This window comes from Ursus arctos, unplaced genomic scaffold (genome assembly GCF_023065955.2).
Source record: "Ursus arctos isolate Adak ecotype North America unplaced genomic scaffold, UrsArc2.0 scaffold_3, whole genome shotgun sequence".
Lineage (NCBI taxonomy): Eukaryota > Metazoa > Chordata > Mammalia > Carnivora > Ursidae > Ursus > Ursus arctos.
The window spans coordinates 84828369-84845199 of NW_026622985.1; the positions used below are offsets into that span (position 1 = coordinate 84828369).

Below are 16831 nucleotides of genomic sequence, written 5' to 3' on the forward strand. Positions count from 1 at the left end.
CATAAGATAATTGCTTAGCACTTTAGAATGGATGACTATCATATTACAACGTGTAATAGCAACTGGAGCATTGGTCACGTAGGGCTAATACTAGTACCTGAAAACTGGAAGAATAGAAAGTGAAATCAGGGATAACATCGATAACCTTGGTAGTTTTGTCTAAACCAGTAATTGCTATATCACTAGCCCCCTTGGCAAGTCTTCCTGTTCTTAGGAATGATGACACGAACATGTCATGCAGTCTGAACCACGGAGTAGTCAGTATCTGAGGGTAGACTGAATTTGTCCAACAGAGGGAACATGGTTTGTGCTTCCTTCCTTCCCTGCCTCTTCTAAGAACTTGGCTTCTATTCAATATAATGGGTTCTGTGGACATATGTAGACTGTCCTGCTCCCAAAAGCTACAAAATAGGTAAGAAACCATCTTTGGGCATGCCTGTACTTGGATCTAGAACTGATCAAACTAAGACAATTTTAAAATATATTATTTATCATATCTATGGAAAGAAATCAAATGATATATCAAAATAAGAGAAAGTAGAAAAAGTGTTGGAGTTACAAGATGTAAATTCTAGACCTGCCCCTCCCTCTTATTAGCTGCGTGATCTTGAGCAAATAGCTTAACCATTCTGATTCCTGACCCTCTCTGATGTAAGATAGGGATAACGTTGGCCATCCTGCCTAGATCACAGACTGGTGAGATCCCCACGTGAGACAATATCTGTAAGTCTCCTTTACATACTGTGAGGTGTAATATACAAATACAACATGGCATTACATTACTCTTGATTAGAGAGTTCACTGTTGACCCTGAAATCAGAGTATCCGATTTCTTTCAGCTCCCAAAACAGGTTTCAGAGGCTCAGTAAAGACCAACAAAGACGGTTGTTAGAAACTGGTGAGAAGCCAATCCACGAAATAATTCAGCCCAAGAGCAAGGATCTGTATGGAAACTGTTTCAAAGTGACATCCTTCAAGTGTCCTATGAGCACAGAGACTCCCAGTTGGACTGAGAAGACAAGGATACCAACAGAAGGTGGTTTTTTTGTTTGTATGTTTAGGATTTTAATAAATACAAAAGTTGCTTTCACTATCTCATTATTAATAAATCCTATGAAATTTGGGCTATGGGAACTGTTTATAAATAGGATTAATAGCCATTTTATTCCTGATTCTGAAAAATACTTGATGAATTTCTATATGAGTTTAATACAGAAAAAAGTTTGATGTAGCTTTGAAAAAAATCTAATTTGCCTTATTCCCAATACCTCATCATTGATGCCTTCTCCATACAATAGAATAAAAAAGAAAGAAACTGACACACGTGACATGGATGAATCTCAGAATCGTTGCGCTTAGTACAAGAAGTCAGACACAGAAAAGTAAATGCTGTATGCAATCTCAGGTATATGGACTGCAAACTAATTATAGAGACAAAAAACAATATAAAAAAACCAGATAAAGCTTTCCTGGAGGAGAGGGATAGAGTAGGAGATGAAGGGAAGAATGGACTGGAAAGGAACACAAGGAATCTCTTAGGGATGCTCTTTTCTAGATCCTGAATGTGGGGGTGGTTTCGCAACTGTTCACAACTGTTGAACTGCCGGAGTTTCAGTTTCCAGAGCAACTAGCAGGTGGGGTTATCCTCTGCTGAGCTCTTTGAAACTCTGCTTCCAACTCTTTGGGGCATATACCCACACCACACGCAGAAATAGTAATTCTATTTTCAGTTTTTTGAGGAGGCACCATACTTTTCTTCATCGCGACTGCACCATTTTACATTCCCAGCAACAGTGCGCCAGGTTCTAATTTCTCCACGTCCTTGCCAACACTTGCTATTTTCGGAGGGGGTTTTTTTTGGTATAGTATTCTTGCTAATGGAAGAGGGAGATAAACACTTTTTTTAAATGTTATAATAATTATCACAATTAACAAAATAAACAATAATTCCTTCATATCCTGTAGTAAAGAAGGGATTTCCAGCATGCCCTTCCCGTGGTCTTTCCCGTATCTCCATCCTTCTGTTTCCCAACATCAGAAGCTTTGCTGTCATCACTGATTCCTCTCTTCTCTCATCCCACACTAATTCATTAGTAAAATCTCAAAATATAGGCTCATATAACAGCAGGGTCCTGCTAAAACAAATCTCGGGTGGTGACACTGCTCCGCTCAAACCCTCTCAGCAGCTCCCCGTTTCACACTCGGTGAAATCAGTCTTTGCAATGGCCTGTGAGGCCCCGTGTGAACTCAGTCCAAGTCACCTCGCTGAACTGCTATCTTCTCTCTTTCCCCTTAATTCAATCTGCTTTAGCTGCTTGTGCCACCTGGGTGATCCTTCAACACACTACCCTGCTCCTAGCTCAGGGCTTTTGCACTTACTAGTTTTCTTGCCTAGAATGCTCTTTTCCTCTGGTATCTGCTTGACTCACTCCCTAACTCCTTGGACATGTCAGCTTCACAGGGAGGCCTTCCTGAACACCTTTTAAGAAATGGAAATCAACTCTTCCCCCAAGAATTCTTTATTCCCCTCCCCAGCTTTATTTTATCCTGTAAACTTTATCATTATCTGATATCTTATATATATTACTTATTTGCTACTTTCTGACCATGTAATTAAAGTAGAAGCTTCAAATGGATAAGAATTTTTAGATTGATCCTTGGCACAGAATGTTCAGTAGATAACTGCTGAGTCGATTCAGTTCACGTATCTACACACATATTTGTGGTTGCTCCCCAGATCAGCATCACAACTTTAAAAGCAAAATGAAAGAATGTACTTCTTTCCAGAGCAAGAAGACTGGCATAAATTGGACAGATGATGAAAAAAGAATCTACAGGGATAAACGAATAGCTCAAACTCAAGAAATATTGCAGTATTTGCTCCCCATCATGGAAAGCACTAAAAACGCGCAAACCCCTCCGATGAAACAAATACTCAACCCAAGAACCAACTTCCAAGTCCAGCATCAGTAAGTCAATACGATTTGGGCATTCTCAGCTATTTACTACATTTTTATAAGGAATCAATGCTTATTAATTCATTATCCTAAGAAACTAACATACACTCTTAAAAATGGTGGCAGCTACACCACATTTGACAAAGGGACAAAAACCCAAAGCCATCAGAAGACACTGGATATGTGAAGGGAGTAGGTCATCAGGCCTTATTTGATTGTTTATTTGTATGAAATCACTCATTAATTTGGATCTCTGAGTAAAGTACGCGTGAATAAAGTACGACTGTAGCCTGATTTCAGATTTCTCTGATGTGTTTAAGCCCTATAATCCTGGGAGCAACCAGCATTAGAAATAATTAACTTGAATTACTTAAGCTTATTGATATTCAGAGGAAAGCATGAAGAATAAGACCAGACTTCTTTTAAAGATATTAAAAAAAAAAATAGAACCATCACTAAGACTAAAAGGAAACACATATACCTAAAAGACAGCAGGTGATGGGTAGTAAGGAGGGCACGTATTGCATGGTGCACTGGGTGTTATACGCAACTAATGAATCATCGAACTTTACATCAAAAAACCAGGGATGTACTGTATGGTGGCTAACATAATAAAAAATAATTTTTTAAAATAGCAATAGAAAATGAAAAAAAAATAAAAGACAACAGCAAGCTGAAAATAATATTATCAACAAATCTTGATCAAGTATCTTTGTGTGCTAGACACAATTCTGTGTTTATACACACACACACACACACACAATTTTACATTCTTCATGTAAGGAAGCTGAGGTACAAAGAGATTAACTAATTTGTCCAAGGTCACACAGCCACGAGGCATTCTGTTTTCAGAGTCTGGTATATTCTCTTCAAAATATAAATGAAAAACAGAGGACCAATAAACGGAATATCCACAGATAACTTACATATCAATGACAAAATTGTGAATATTTCAGTAGGAAAATGAGCAAAGGCTATGAACCAGAAATTCACAAAGAACAAACTGGTCAATGAACATTTAAAATGCTTAATCTCACTTAAAGGAGTGCAAATTAAAACAATAATGAAATACTATTCATTTTTGCTTCTCAATGGAAGAATTTACTCACTGATGGTTGAAATATGAACTGATATTAGAGTTGTTTTTCTTTTGGTTTTTGGGGGTTTTTTTGATGCAGAGTTTTGAAAGGCAATCCAACAATATAAATGAAAAATCCTCAATATCATACATTCCTTTCGACTAAAAAATTCCGCTTTCAGAAATTAGACCTAGGGATGGGGACGCCTGGGTGGCTCGGTCTGTCGGACTCTTGACATTAGCTCAGGTCATGACCACAGGCTCTGTGCTGAGCATGGACCATACTTAAGATTTGCTCTCTCTCCTTCTCCCTCTGCCCCTGCCCCACCTCTTTCTCTCTCTCTCTCTCTCTCAAAAAAAAAAAAAAAAAAAAAAAAAAAAGAGAGAAATTAAACCTCGGGCAAAGGGGGGGGGAACCCTAGTAGGTAAGAGGTTTCTGTAGTGATGTTCCCTTTTTTTTTTTTTAAGATTTATTTATTTATTTTAAAGAGATTCGAATGAGTGAGGGTGGGCGGCGAGAGACAGAGGAGAGAGGCTCTGAAGCAGACTCCCCACTGAGCGCAGAGCCCAATGCAGGGCTTGATCCCACAACCCTGAGATCATGACTGAGCCAAAATCAGACGCTTAACTAAGCCTCCCAGGCACCCCGATGTTCATTTCAGTATCGTTTATAAGAGTCAAAGGAAAAGGAAAAGAAATGAACCCAAATGTTCAATAATAGAAAAACTGCTTAAATTATAATATATCCATAAAATGAAATATTATGTAGCTATGAATATTAGAAGTCCAGATTAGTTAACATGGGATAATGTTCACAATGCAGAAATAAAAACCACAGAACAACTCTGGTATGGTTGCATTTATAGACTATGTAAACCTATTTAATGGGTGCATATTATACACAAACTCATGGATCCCTAGAAAACTCTCTGGTAGCACCTAGTCCCAACAACGATTATCTCTGGATAAAGCACTAACAGAGGATGATATTCCTTTTTATGCTTTTTTCCCCTAATTTTGATTAATGCCTATTTCTTTACAGTATAATCAGCAAAGCCAATAAAATTACAAGAATAGGCAACTGGTGACAGTTTCGAATCAGAAGGGACAGCTATCCTGCGGGGGAGGGCAGTGCCTAACAGAAACTGTATCTAATAGGCCAGCTAATATGGGAGAACAGACAGCATAGGCCCAGGCAAACAAGGGATCAATCACATATGATAATATCAGCAGACTAAAAAATCAGGAAACTAATAACAAAATACAGTAGAGTTAGGCAAAGGTGACAATTAAGACATAGCTTGATTTTTAACCATTATTTTCATGAGAGATCTCTTACACACTTTGAACCCAGAAGTGTACTCAGTGTGGATTGGCCTGAGTCCGGAAGGGTGGACAGCTAACAGATTGTATTAATTAAGAACTGTTTGGTTGCAACTAACAAACCAATTTAAGCTAGCTTAATCACAAAGGGTAGGGTAGGGTAGGAGAGAAGAAGTATAAGAAAATCTAAGACTATTTATGGAGATGAAGGGGAGAGAGTTCAGCAAGGTCTCAGAAACGGGCTGAACTAGGGGATGGAAAGCCACCTGAACTCTTCATCCATCTGCAGTCTCTGCTTTCCTCTCTCTACAGAAAACCTGTCTACCCTTTACCTGCACAAATTTGCATCCTCCAGCACTTTCACTTACAAGACTCACTCTCCCTCCCTCCCGATTTTAAGTTACAGGGAAGGAGAATCTGATTGGCAACCATGCCAGTGGGTAGAGAACAGATAGTTACAAATGGCTGATGGAAGGCCTACCCTTGTGGATCAAGAGGTGGTCCCCAGAGAAGGGCACATGGTGCCTGGGGCAGACCCTTCCCAAAAGTATCTACTTAGGTGTACATGGAAATAAGAAAAAATAGGGAAGTAGCAAGCAAGACCATTCTTAACAGATTAATTCACTATATACTCAAATACAATCAAGTGGATATTTTTTGCTCTTTGAACTTATTTCTTTATGGCTCTATATATTTTGTCTGACTGGCTCAGCACACATACTGTCACCCATAGAAAGTGATTATAGAGTAAAGTGAGAACAAACCAAAAAATGAGAAAAAGCACACTTTTGTCAAACCATTTTAGACATCTATCCAAGTTTGGACTAGGGAGAGAATACTTAATGTGCTTCAACAGCTGGCAGAATTATACTAAAGAATGTGACATTTGAACATAATTATAGGGCTGGAACTTAAATTGTCTGCTCTGCTCGTAACCAAAATGAATAGAGTCTAGGGTACTAACCAGCGTCATTCAGCCGATGATTTACATCCTTATCTCTGTCAATCACAGCTCAGAAATCAGATGGTAAGCAATAAATGTCATATTTGGCATTCCATCTATTAGTGATAAAAATTCTTGAGAAAGACTCCACAGATCAAAATGTGACTGGAGAGACTCTTCACTTCCAGGAAGGAGTGAGAGACGCAGCTTCCATCTTTGCACTCACAGTGATCTTTTTACTGACTATAGAAAAAATGCATAGCATGTAACTAAGTATATTCTAATAGAATAAACAAGTAGATTTTTAGAGAGAAGTGGAATGTTAGAGAATATTTACTTTAAGCGTGTAGGTAAGGCACTGAGGCCTAGAGTGGCCGTTGTATCGGGAAGCTTGGGTCGGGCAGGTATCTCAGTAAACATATCCGCTCGGCATTCAGAAGCACAGGATGGGAGTAGTTCTGAAAAATCATGACCAGAAATTGAAGACACCGATCATTCTCATAGAAATAAAGGTAAAAGTCCTAAGGGAAGATGAATTCACCAAAGGATTTAAAAGTAAGAGTTAAACTATGACCAGTAACTAAGGACTGCAAATACCTAGCGTACGTGACAGAAACTCATGTATTTCATTGCTTTCCTAGACTGAAGCCAGCTGCTTACGTAAATATAAAGAGATACAGCACGTCCTGGACACCACCCAGAAATCACCCCTTTATAAGCCAAAGGAATCTTGCGGTAAGCTCTCCAGAGTGGCTCCAGTCTGTGTCCCAGAGATCACTTGAAAATCTGTCACCTCTCAAAGTGCCCAAGAAGAAGAAAACACACTCTCGAATCAAGGCCACAAAGACTGACGACATGAAGCATCTCAGCAGCAAATGGGAGGCTGCTCCCTCCAGTTCTGAAAAGGATGCAGATGTTACCAAAGAAAAGAGTCTTCAAGCTGAAGAACCCAATGAGCAAAACTCTATGCAAATACCTCCACACCCAACTAAAAAGAGGGATGCGCAACCACGTAAGAATCACGGACAACCCACCTTCTATTTGAAATTCCAAAGGGGCAAATAACTTAGCTTTATGCTACTCTGAAAATCGTGGATGAAAAATACCATATGCTTACATAGTAAAAAGAAAGGAAAAGAAAAGCCCTCCCCAGCCCTCTATCTCTGTCCCTCTCCTTACACATACATACGCATACGCTAAACTACGAAACCTAGGTAACCCAGCTTCATTAGTGGCAACATCTTTCAGAGATTTAAAAAGAAATCAGAGAAAATACGGAAAATTTAAAATCATTTATTTATATTTAATTTTTGTCAAGACGGAAAAAAAGTCTATGAACTTTTGAATTCTCCCAAAACAACGTATGCACAGAACACCAAACAACTAAGAACTCAAGGATGGAATGGCATGTACTATCAATGACTTTAACATCCCTGCCAGGCTCCTTAATGAATCAGTCAACAAACATCTTTTCTTAATTTCTGTTTTATCTTTAGTGTTCTAGAAGCCATCAATGATGTAAGAGACATTTCTCCCCACTAGAAGATTACTGTATAATTGAATATATAAAACACACAAGACTAAAATAATTACAGAATAAGATGGTGCACAGGAAAGTGCTAAGTTGTACACCTCCAACAATTAAATACTATAAAGGATATTACGTGCAGAGAAAGTGTGTCACAAAATGGCACTGAAATGCATAGATTATGGTTTACAATGGTCATTTTACTTCTCAAAATGTAGCAACAGTGTAAAAGATTAGATGTGCAGTTTGCTTTAGAGCTAATGAAGGTACATCTCCAGCCATTTATTCAAGGACACTGCAGAGAAATATGGATGTTGGACAAATAAGTCAAGATGGATGTGATAAGTGAGAAAACAAGAGTCCCAGGTCACCAATGGTGTCCATTACAGGATAAGACTAAGCAGAATGAGAATCAGGTAGATAAAGCCCATGAAAGTTATAGGCTACAAGCTAATTAGGTCATGGTAGCAAGATGGAACGAGGAAAGCCTAAGGTTGGGTAGTCTATTCTCAACAATTTCAATAACCAAAGAGGGTTCAAGGAGAGCTCACTGGGATAGTAAAAGAGTAACTGCTGTGTTTCTGTTTTGGTTTTATTTTTGGTTTTAATAGATTTTATGTTTTAGAGAAAGTTCACAGCAATACTGAGCAGAAAGTACAGAGATTTCCCATAAACTCCTTGACACCCACACGTACATAGCCACCCCGTTATCACCATCGCCCACCATTTGTTACAACTAATGAACCTATACGGACACAAGATTACCATCCAAAGTCCATAGTCTACACTAGGGTTTACTCTGGGTGTCGTGCACTATGTGGGTTTGGACAAGTATCTAATGAGAGATATCTACCGTTACGGTACCATACAGAGTAGTTTCACTGGAGCGCCTGGGTGGCTCAGTCGGTGAAGCGTCTGCCTTCGGCTCAGGTCATGATCCCAGAGTCCTGAGATCAAGTCCCACATCGGGCTCCCTGCTCAGCGGCAAGTCTGCTTCTCCCTCTCCCTCTCCCCTCTACTGCTGCTCTCTCTCCCCCATGCTCTCTCAATATTTCTCTCTCTCAAATAAATAAATAAAATCTTAAAAAAAAAAAAAAAGTAGTTTCATTGCCCTAAATATTCTCTCTGCATAGTCATCTTTCTCTCCCCACTAACCCCTGGCAACCACTCACCTTTCTGCTGTCTATATAGTTTAACCTTTTCCAGAATATCACATAGTTGGAATCATATGGTACGTAGCCTTTTCAGATTGGCTTATTTCACTTAGTAATATGCGTATAAATTTTATCATGTCTTTTCATGGCTTAATAGCTAATTTGCTTATAATGCTGAGTAATATTCCATTGTCAATAAAATTTATAAACTTCTGGCAATGTTAACTAAGAAAAAAAGACACAAATTATTAATATCAGAAATTCGAGACCATCAGTACTGATACCCCAGATGTTAAAAGGTTAATAAAAGAATATTCCAAACAACTCTCTACCCACAACTTGGTTAACCTTTATGAAATAAACCAATTCCCTGAAAGACACAATCTGCCAAAATTCACACAGGAAGAAACAGACTAGCTGAGTAAGCCTATATCAACTAGAGAAACTGAATCAATAAGTTGTCAAAAGACAAATTACCAGGCCCAGATGGGTTGACTAAATTCTATTAAAAATTTAAGAAATTACACTAAATCTCTACAGTCTTTAATAGAAGATCAAAGCAGAGAAAATGCTTCCTAAGAGTGTACGGAATAAAAAATGGTATGGCCGCTTTGAAAGACAGTTTGGTGGGTTCTTACAAAACTAAACATGTTCTTACTATATGATCCAGCCATCACAGTGCTTTGTATTCACGGGAAGGCATTGAAACTTACGTCCACAGAGGAACTTGCACACAGATATTAATAGCAGCTTTATTCACAAGGGCCAAAACTTGAAAGAAACCAAGATGCCTTTTAGTAATGGATGGTAAGTAAACTGTGGTACAACCAGACAACGGGTTATTTAGCACAAAAAGAAATGAGCTATCAAGCCCTGAAAAGATATGGAGGAACCTTAAATATTTATATTGCTATCCATTTCGAAAAATGAATGAGGGTGTCCAATTCTATCCATTACAGAAAAGCTGGTAATGGACTAACCCACCCTCTATAAACTAAAACCAAATCATCTACATGAAATAATTGACTTCAGACAATAGATGGTGAATAGCACAGGACTGTGGTGCTTGTGAGAAGGAATATATGGGATAAACCCCCATTCACTCCCACCTTTCTCCCTAGGGGCGTTTTCCAAAACGTGGTTCAGAGAAGTGGAACCCAACAATCTCACTGGCCAGACAAAATAAAGATCAGAGTTTGCATCTGCAACAATAGCTAAAATTTAGAGGCAGGGTACTGAAAAAGAAGGAACCACAAAAAAAGAGCCCCCGAAATCTATGTAGAAAGTTTCCCTCAGGTCCTTGACCATATCCTAAGATGTTTATGTAAAGGCAAGTGAATAGTAAACAGAGTAGAAAAGAGTCCTGGGAAGACACTGGAGTGCCAACTCAACCAGAATATAGAGACCTTGGTGAAAATCCCAACATTGAATTGAAACCCCAGAAAAGGGGCGCCTGGGTGGCACAGCAGTTGAGCTTCTGCCTTCGGCTCAGGGCGTGATCCCGGCGTTGTGGGATCGAGCCCCACATCAGGCTCCTCCGTTATGAGCCTGCTTCTTCCTCTCCCACTCCCCCTGCTTGTGTTCCCTCTCTCGCTGGCTGTCTCTATCTCTGTCAAATAAATAAATAAAATCTTTAAAAAAAAAAAAAAGAAAAAGAAAAAGCTCCCAAGTAAATAGGAAATGAGAAAGTTTGGAGTTTAAAAAAAAAAAAAAAAGAAAAAGAAACCCCAGAAAAAACCCATGTCCTATGAGTAAACACCATGCATAGGAGCAAGGGTTATATTCTAGGACTAAGGACAAAACTGGAATAGAACATTCTAACAAAGATTAATATAAAACCCCAACAAGAGAGTGATAATCTGCTAGTAATACAAATTCTCCCAGAATAAAACTAAATATTCTTTAGAAGAAGATAACATAATCCAGCCCGTCTATAATGTATTAACACCATGTCTAGCATGTAATTAAAAATTAGGAGACATGGGGGGGAAAAAGGCGACCAATAGTCAAGAGAGAAAGCAGACAATAGAAGCAGGCCCAGAGATAACCCATAAATGGAGTTAACAGAAAACACTTCAAAATGATTACGCTAAAAATTATACAGGAAAAGGTGAACAAAAATCAATGAAAACATGGAGCATTTCAACACAACGAGGCTTTAAGAAAGAATCAAGCCAACATTCTAGAACTGCAAAATACAGTATCTGAAATTAAGCACTCATTACATGGGTTTAACAGCAGGCTAGAGACAGAAGACCTAATCAGTTTTTAGACTGGTCAACAAGAGCTGTCCAGAATAAAATTTAGGAAAAAAAAAAAAAAAGCCAGAGTAGAGGGTAAGAGAGATTTGGGACATACAGTCCCTAACTTCTAATGTGTAACTGAGTTCCAGAAGGAGAAGAGGAAGAGAATGAGAGAAGCACTATTTGAAGAAATCTGCCCAGGTGAAGCTCAGCAGGGCTCAAGTGGGATAAATATGAGGAAAACCATACTTAAACACATCATAGTCAAACTGGTAAAAACCAAAGGTAAAAGAAAATTGGCGGGGGGGCGGGGAGCCACAGTTCCTTCAAGTGAAAAACTATGAGAATTCGATCTGATTTCTTTTCAGGAACTATTGAAGCCAGAAGAAAATGGAATTGCAATTTTAAAGAACTGAATGAAAACTGACAACGTGAAATTCTAGGTCAAAAAAAAAAAAAACTGTTTAAAAATGGAGGCCACTATGAAAGAGGAGGGCTGAGTATCTACTGTGACACCGTCCTCTCGACAAACAGGACCCAGATTCTGTGTCATCTCTGGCTCCCCACGCAGGGCAGCAGGGATGCCTGAAGGAGCAGGCGTCCTGAAGTTGTCCCTGATCCATGAGCTCAGGCAGAGAGGGCTTTGTGAGATGAAACAAAGGACACACTAACTCCGGGGCTTTCGTCCTGACATCATTAAATTGCTCTGTGTAATTAGGCCTTAAGAATGATCTGCCTTCCACCACCAAAATAAATAAATAAATAAATAAATAAAAGTTATATTTCATTTTTATCCCAGAAGGGTGAGCACTCTGAATATAAAAAGAGGTTGCTTAAGTCATTTTTTCCCATAATAAAGACCTTTTACACCATGGCTGAATTCTTTTATTTATTTTTTAAGGATTTTATTTGTCAGACAGAGCACAAGCAGGGGGAGCAGCAGGCAGATGGAGAAGCAGGCTCCCCACTGAGCAAGGAGCCTGATGCAGGACTCGATCCCAGGACTCCGGGATCATGACCTGAGCTGAAGGCAGGCACTTAACCCAGGACTGAGCCACCCAAGCGCCCCTGAATTCTTTACTTTTAGAAACAGGTCATAAACACTTAATTGGCGATTTCTCGTTCAAATAAAGTATAAACAAACATCACTTTACCAAACATCGGCCCCCTTCACTCCCCCCCCTCCCCAGCCTGGCAAGAGCCGCTGTTCTCCAGGTTCCTAGGCCGACCAAACCGGCGCCCTGCACGATTCCCCGCCCTCCCGGGCTGACTGTTCTGGCTCCTACGGGAAAGGCTGGGTGGAGAGCACTGCTCGTGGCAGCGTCCTGGGTGACGGGCGAAAGCAGCCCAGGCCTCCGTCTGCGGGAGAGATACCAGGGCAGTGAGACTCTGTATAAAGAAGCAGAAGATGGCAAATCCCGCCGAGACAATGATGTGCCCCCCACAGCGGCACCCACAGGCCTGAAGATGACTGCGCGCTGGCGAAGGCGGCCGTGGCGGGAGGAGGCTGGGTCAGGGAGTCGCCTCGCCCAGAGCACTCGGACTGAAGTTCAGAAAGCCTCCACTAAGAACGCAGGAAACGTGAAGCCATCAGCAGTCCCCTTGAGGTCGCCTGAGTCCTTACCAGCGCGGCAACACGTCTGGGGAGGCCCCTCACCTCTCTGCCGCCGGGTGTCCTCGCTGACCCAACACAGGCTCCGGCACGGCCCCAGGGAAGGGACATCCTTGTAACCCTGCCACGTAGGACCTGGCTTCAGCCTAACTCAGGAGGAGGAGGCTCACCCCAGACCGTGGGCCGAGGGGTGCTCTCCTGCACCTGTCTCCCCACTGCGCCCGAACATGCACGCAGGCCGAGAACGGAGGCTACGGCCCGACGCCACTTTCATCCGCTAGGTTTTGCATAGTCGGATGGGGCCTAGGGCCGCCAGAGCCCGCGGGTTAGTCTCCGCTGGCTGCAAGCTGCCTTCTTGTATCCCCCTCCCCACCCCGTGCATGACACACATCACGGCTTTCTGTGCGTGCAGCAGCCAACAAAGTTAGGGTGTAGTGCTATCCACCCAGGCATCACCGGCCCTGCCTGACTGGTAGACTGGCCTGCACTGCCAGCACTAGTTTGTTTTAGAAATAGAACATTCCGCAGGGTTCCAAGCAGATAGTTGCGGTCCACCGGCTACCAATAAGCGGCAGCCAAGCTTCGGCGCCTTCGGAGCTACGCAGCCCCCCGCGCTGCCACAAGCTATCCTCCCAGCTTGGCTCGAGAGCAGTGCTCGGTGCTGGAGTCTGACTCCGTGAGAGAAGGCCCTTGGGTCTCCCTTCACTATATGCTATGATTTTTTTATTCTTAGTAAGAACCTAACGTACTTTAAGGAGGAATAAAGGGGTAGCCACATGCTCTTCTGTCCTGGTTGGAGAACACTGTTAGGTCAGTGAAAGGATCACATGGGTTTATACAGGCTATGGAGCTCTCGGGGCACCTCTCGCAGAGGCCCATCCTCTGAAGGTACAGACTCTGTGTCCGGCAACGCTTGAGAGCCATGTGAGTAGGGTGACCTCTTCACTTGAGGACCCAGTAGACCTCCCAAAAAAGAATCAGAAAGCAAGCTCCCCAAACTGACAGGTTATTGTGCGATAATGGCTCATCTTTCAGAACAGACATGATCGGGGCGCCTGGGTGGCTCCATCTGTTAAGTATCAGACTCTTGGTGTTGGCTCATGTCATGATCTCAGGGTCCTGGGATCAAGCCCGGCGTTGGGCTCCATACTCAGCGGGGAGTCCGCTTGAGATTCTCCCTCCCTCTGCCCCTCCTCTGCTTACTCATGCGCGTGGGAGCCCGTGCTAACTAAAACAAAAACAAAAACCAGACATGATCAAAGACAGATTGAAACCCTTCCAGTCCCAACAAACTAATGCTAAAGGCATCTCAGAAAAAAAAATGTAGAACTTCAGAGGGAAATAATGGAGGGTTTGGATAAAAACACTCATCTACAGCAAAACCTAAGCCGCTCTCCCAAGAAGATGAGGAACAAGAGTGGGACCTGAAAGGCCAAAAAAAAAAAAAAAAAAAAAAAAAAAAGGGCTTGCCAGTATTAGCCATGAATGACAGGGGCTGTAAATGAGAAAGGAGCCCGTAAAAAGGGGCCGAAGCAGCTACGTTTATCTGCTCTTTCGAGAAAATCCCCCAGATGGTCGGAATTCCCCCTTCCAAAGGAACAGAGGACAGTTATGCCAGGAGTTCACAGGGACCCAGGGTCACACGCAGGCCCCATTCAGAGGTCAATGCAGCCGACCCCGAGCACCCACACCCACGGCAGGACATCTGTTTTTTTTTTCTCTCTTCAAAAGTAACTTAGATTTCAAGTACGCAATACGTAACTATTAACCATAATCACCATGCTGTACGTTAGGTCTCCAGACTCATAAACTGAAAGACTATGCCTTTGATCAAATCTCTCCTTTTTCCTCTCAACCTAGCCTCTGATAAACTCAACTGTATTCTCTGTTACTGTGGGGGGGTTTTGTTTTTTTAGATTCCATTTTGTGCGATCATGCAGTATTTGTCTGTGTCTGGTTTGTTTTACTCAGTATAATGTCCTCCAGTTCAAGCCCTAGTCCATTTGTGAAAAATCAACCAATAAGAAAATAAAAAATAATGAATAAGGTCCTCCAGTGTCATCCATGTTGTTGCAAATACGATTTCTTTCTCACGGCTAATATCCTGATATATATGTATGTATGTATATATATATGAAGATATAGATTATATAATACGTAATCACATTTTCTTTATTCATCTGTCAATTTACTTAGATCTCAAGTATTATCACCCCCCAAAAATAGGTGAAGTGATGGATATATTAATTAACTTGATTGTGGTAATCATTTCACAATGTATATTATCATGTTGTACACTTGAAATATATGAAGTTTCATTGGTCAATCATAGTAAAGCTGGAAAAAACCATAAAAGAAGCAATTTCGATTTACCTCTAATGAACACTTTAATTGCTGCTGTTTGATTTTTTTGTTTGCTCTTATTAATGTTTGAGAGAATTATAACTCCTGAGAGCATTTTTAAATATAGATGGGTTTAACTTAATTATGATACATTATTTCTATTTCATCAGGTCCCCTAGAACGGAAGGATGTACATACTGCACTTTATTATTTAGACCATCATTGACAATTTACAAAACCAGGCAGGATATTGGGGGGGGACTATTTCAATATATTATTAGAAATCTGTAAAAGTAGCTTAATATTTACCTCAATAAACTTATTGGTAATATTAGTTTTAACAAAATGAAAAACCTAAACAACAAAGACACCACAGTTAAACCTATCAGTATTTTTATCAGTTCTAAATTCATAGATTAAGGGGCTTGCAAGTTACAACCATTTGTTTCTTTTGTAATTTTCTGAAATTTGTAATTTCAGATTTGTTCATGTATTCAACACTTAAACGTCCTTAGATTTTATTCAGTTAAATTTTGCGGGCGCCTGGGTGGCTCAGATGGTTAAGCGCCTGCCTTCAGCTTAGGTCATGATCTCAGGGTCCTGGGACAGAGCGGAGGGGAGCCTGCTTCCCCCTCTCCCCCTGCCCCTTCCCCCACTTGCACGCTCACTCGCTCTCTCTCGCTCTGACTCAAATGAATAAATAAAATCTTAAGAGAATTTTTTTCCCCTTTAAAAAACAATAAAGGGGCAGAGACCCAGTTACAGAACAGCGGCCTGAGAGGCTCCTCCATCTATCCCCTATGAGAACACCATCACTGCTTAAAAAACAACAACAAAAACCCTCATTTAAAGTCTCAGGAAACTGTCCTAAGGACATACAACAAATGAAACATTTAAGAAAATTTACTACGCCTCAGGCTTTAGCCATACCCACTCCTCCCTTCCCGCCGGTTCAGCACGAGGGAAGCTCCCCTCTCCCTGAGCGGGTGGCCCAGGACACAGAGATCCCTGTCCCCCAGCTCCCAGTCAAGGGCTGTGGCATCTCCCTGGGAGGGGCAGGCAGCTAGCATTTCCCCCGTCCCCACCTCCGTGTCGCAGAGCCTCAGGTCCCGGCAAGTACAGCCAAGAGGTCAGGGCCTCCCTCAGTCCCTCCCTCCCCCCAACCAGAGGGCACAGCCTCCCCCCCCCCTCCCCGAGGCCTGGTCCCCTGGGCCCAGGCTTGCTCCTTGGCGGGGGAGGAAAGCAAGCCGAGGAGGCCGGAGGGACGGGCCCACCCCCGACGTGCTCCCCAGCGATGTCGTTCCAGAAGAAGCCGGCCACTGCCTCAAGTACTTCGCCCCAGCAGGAGAGGCGTGCCCTGCGAGCGGAGAGCTCTGGGGTCCTCCCCAGGACACTGCGGTCCTTGGGACAGAGCCTGGGGAAGTTCCCTCGCAGAGTGCTGGCCAGACCAGTGGCCGTTTGGGTGACAAGCAAGGAGGAGGACGCTGGTGGCTTGCTTAGGCCCGCAAGCTCGGCCAGAGGCCGGCTGCGTTACCAGAGGGCGCCAGTGAGGGAGACTGCTAGAAAGAGCCTCTAGGGTGCAGGAAGGGAAAAAAAATTAGACTTCCAGTTAAAAATGGCAAACTGGACCCATTTAATTTTGGTCCTTCT

General features: G+C 41.9%; 1 protein-coding gene and 1 long non-coding RNA gene across 8 annotated transcripts in view; one reads left to right on the forward strand and one right to left on the reverse strand.

Moving 5' to 3' along the window:
- Positions 1–9306, forward strand: part of AGBL3 (AGBL carboxypeptidase 3) — a 67471-nt gene extending 58165 nt beyond the window's left edge. For 5 of the 7 annotated variants that reach the window (XM_048212812.2, XM_057304158.1, XM_044388479.3 and 2 more), the window contains 3 exons: positions 840–1036; positions 2738–2969; positions 6943–9306. In XM_048212812.2, coding sequence (XP_048068769.1) covers positions 840–1036; positions 2738–2969; positions 6943–7366 — 853 coding nt within the window. In that variant the 3' untranslated portion in view covers positions 7367–9306. Of the gene's footprint in view, positions 1–839; positions 1088–2737; positions 2970–6942 lie in introns of those variants that run through there. The other 2 variants (XM_044388480.3, XM_044388482.3) reach the window with 2 other exon arrangements.
- Positions 1–16831, reverse strand: part of LOC130542041 (uncharacterized) — a 70119-nt gene that overhangs the window by 51311 nt on the left and 1977 nt on the right. The gene's annotated exons all lie outside the window — the stretch shown is intronic.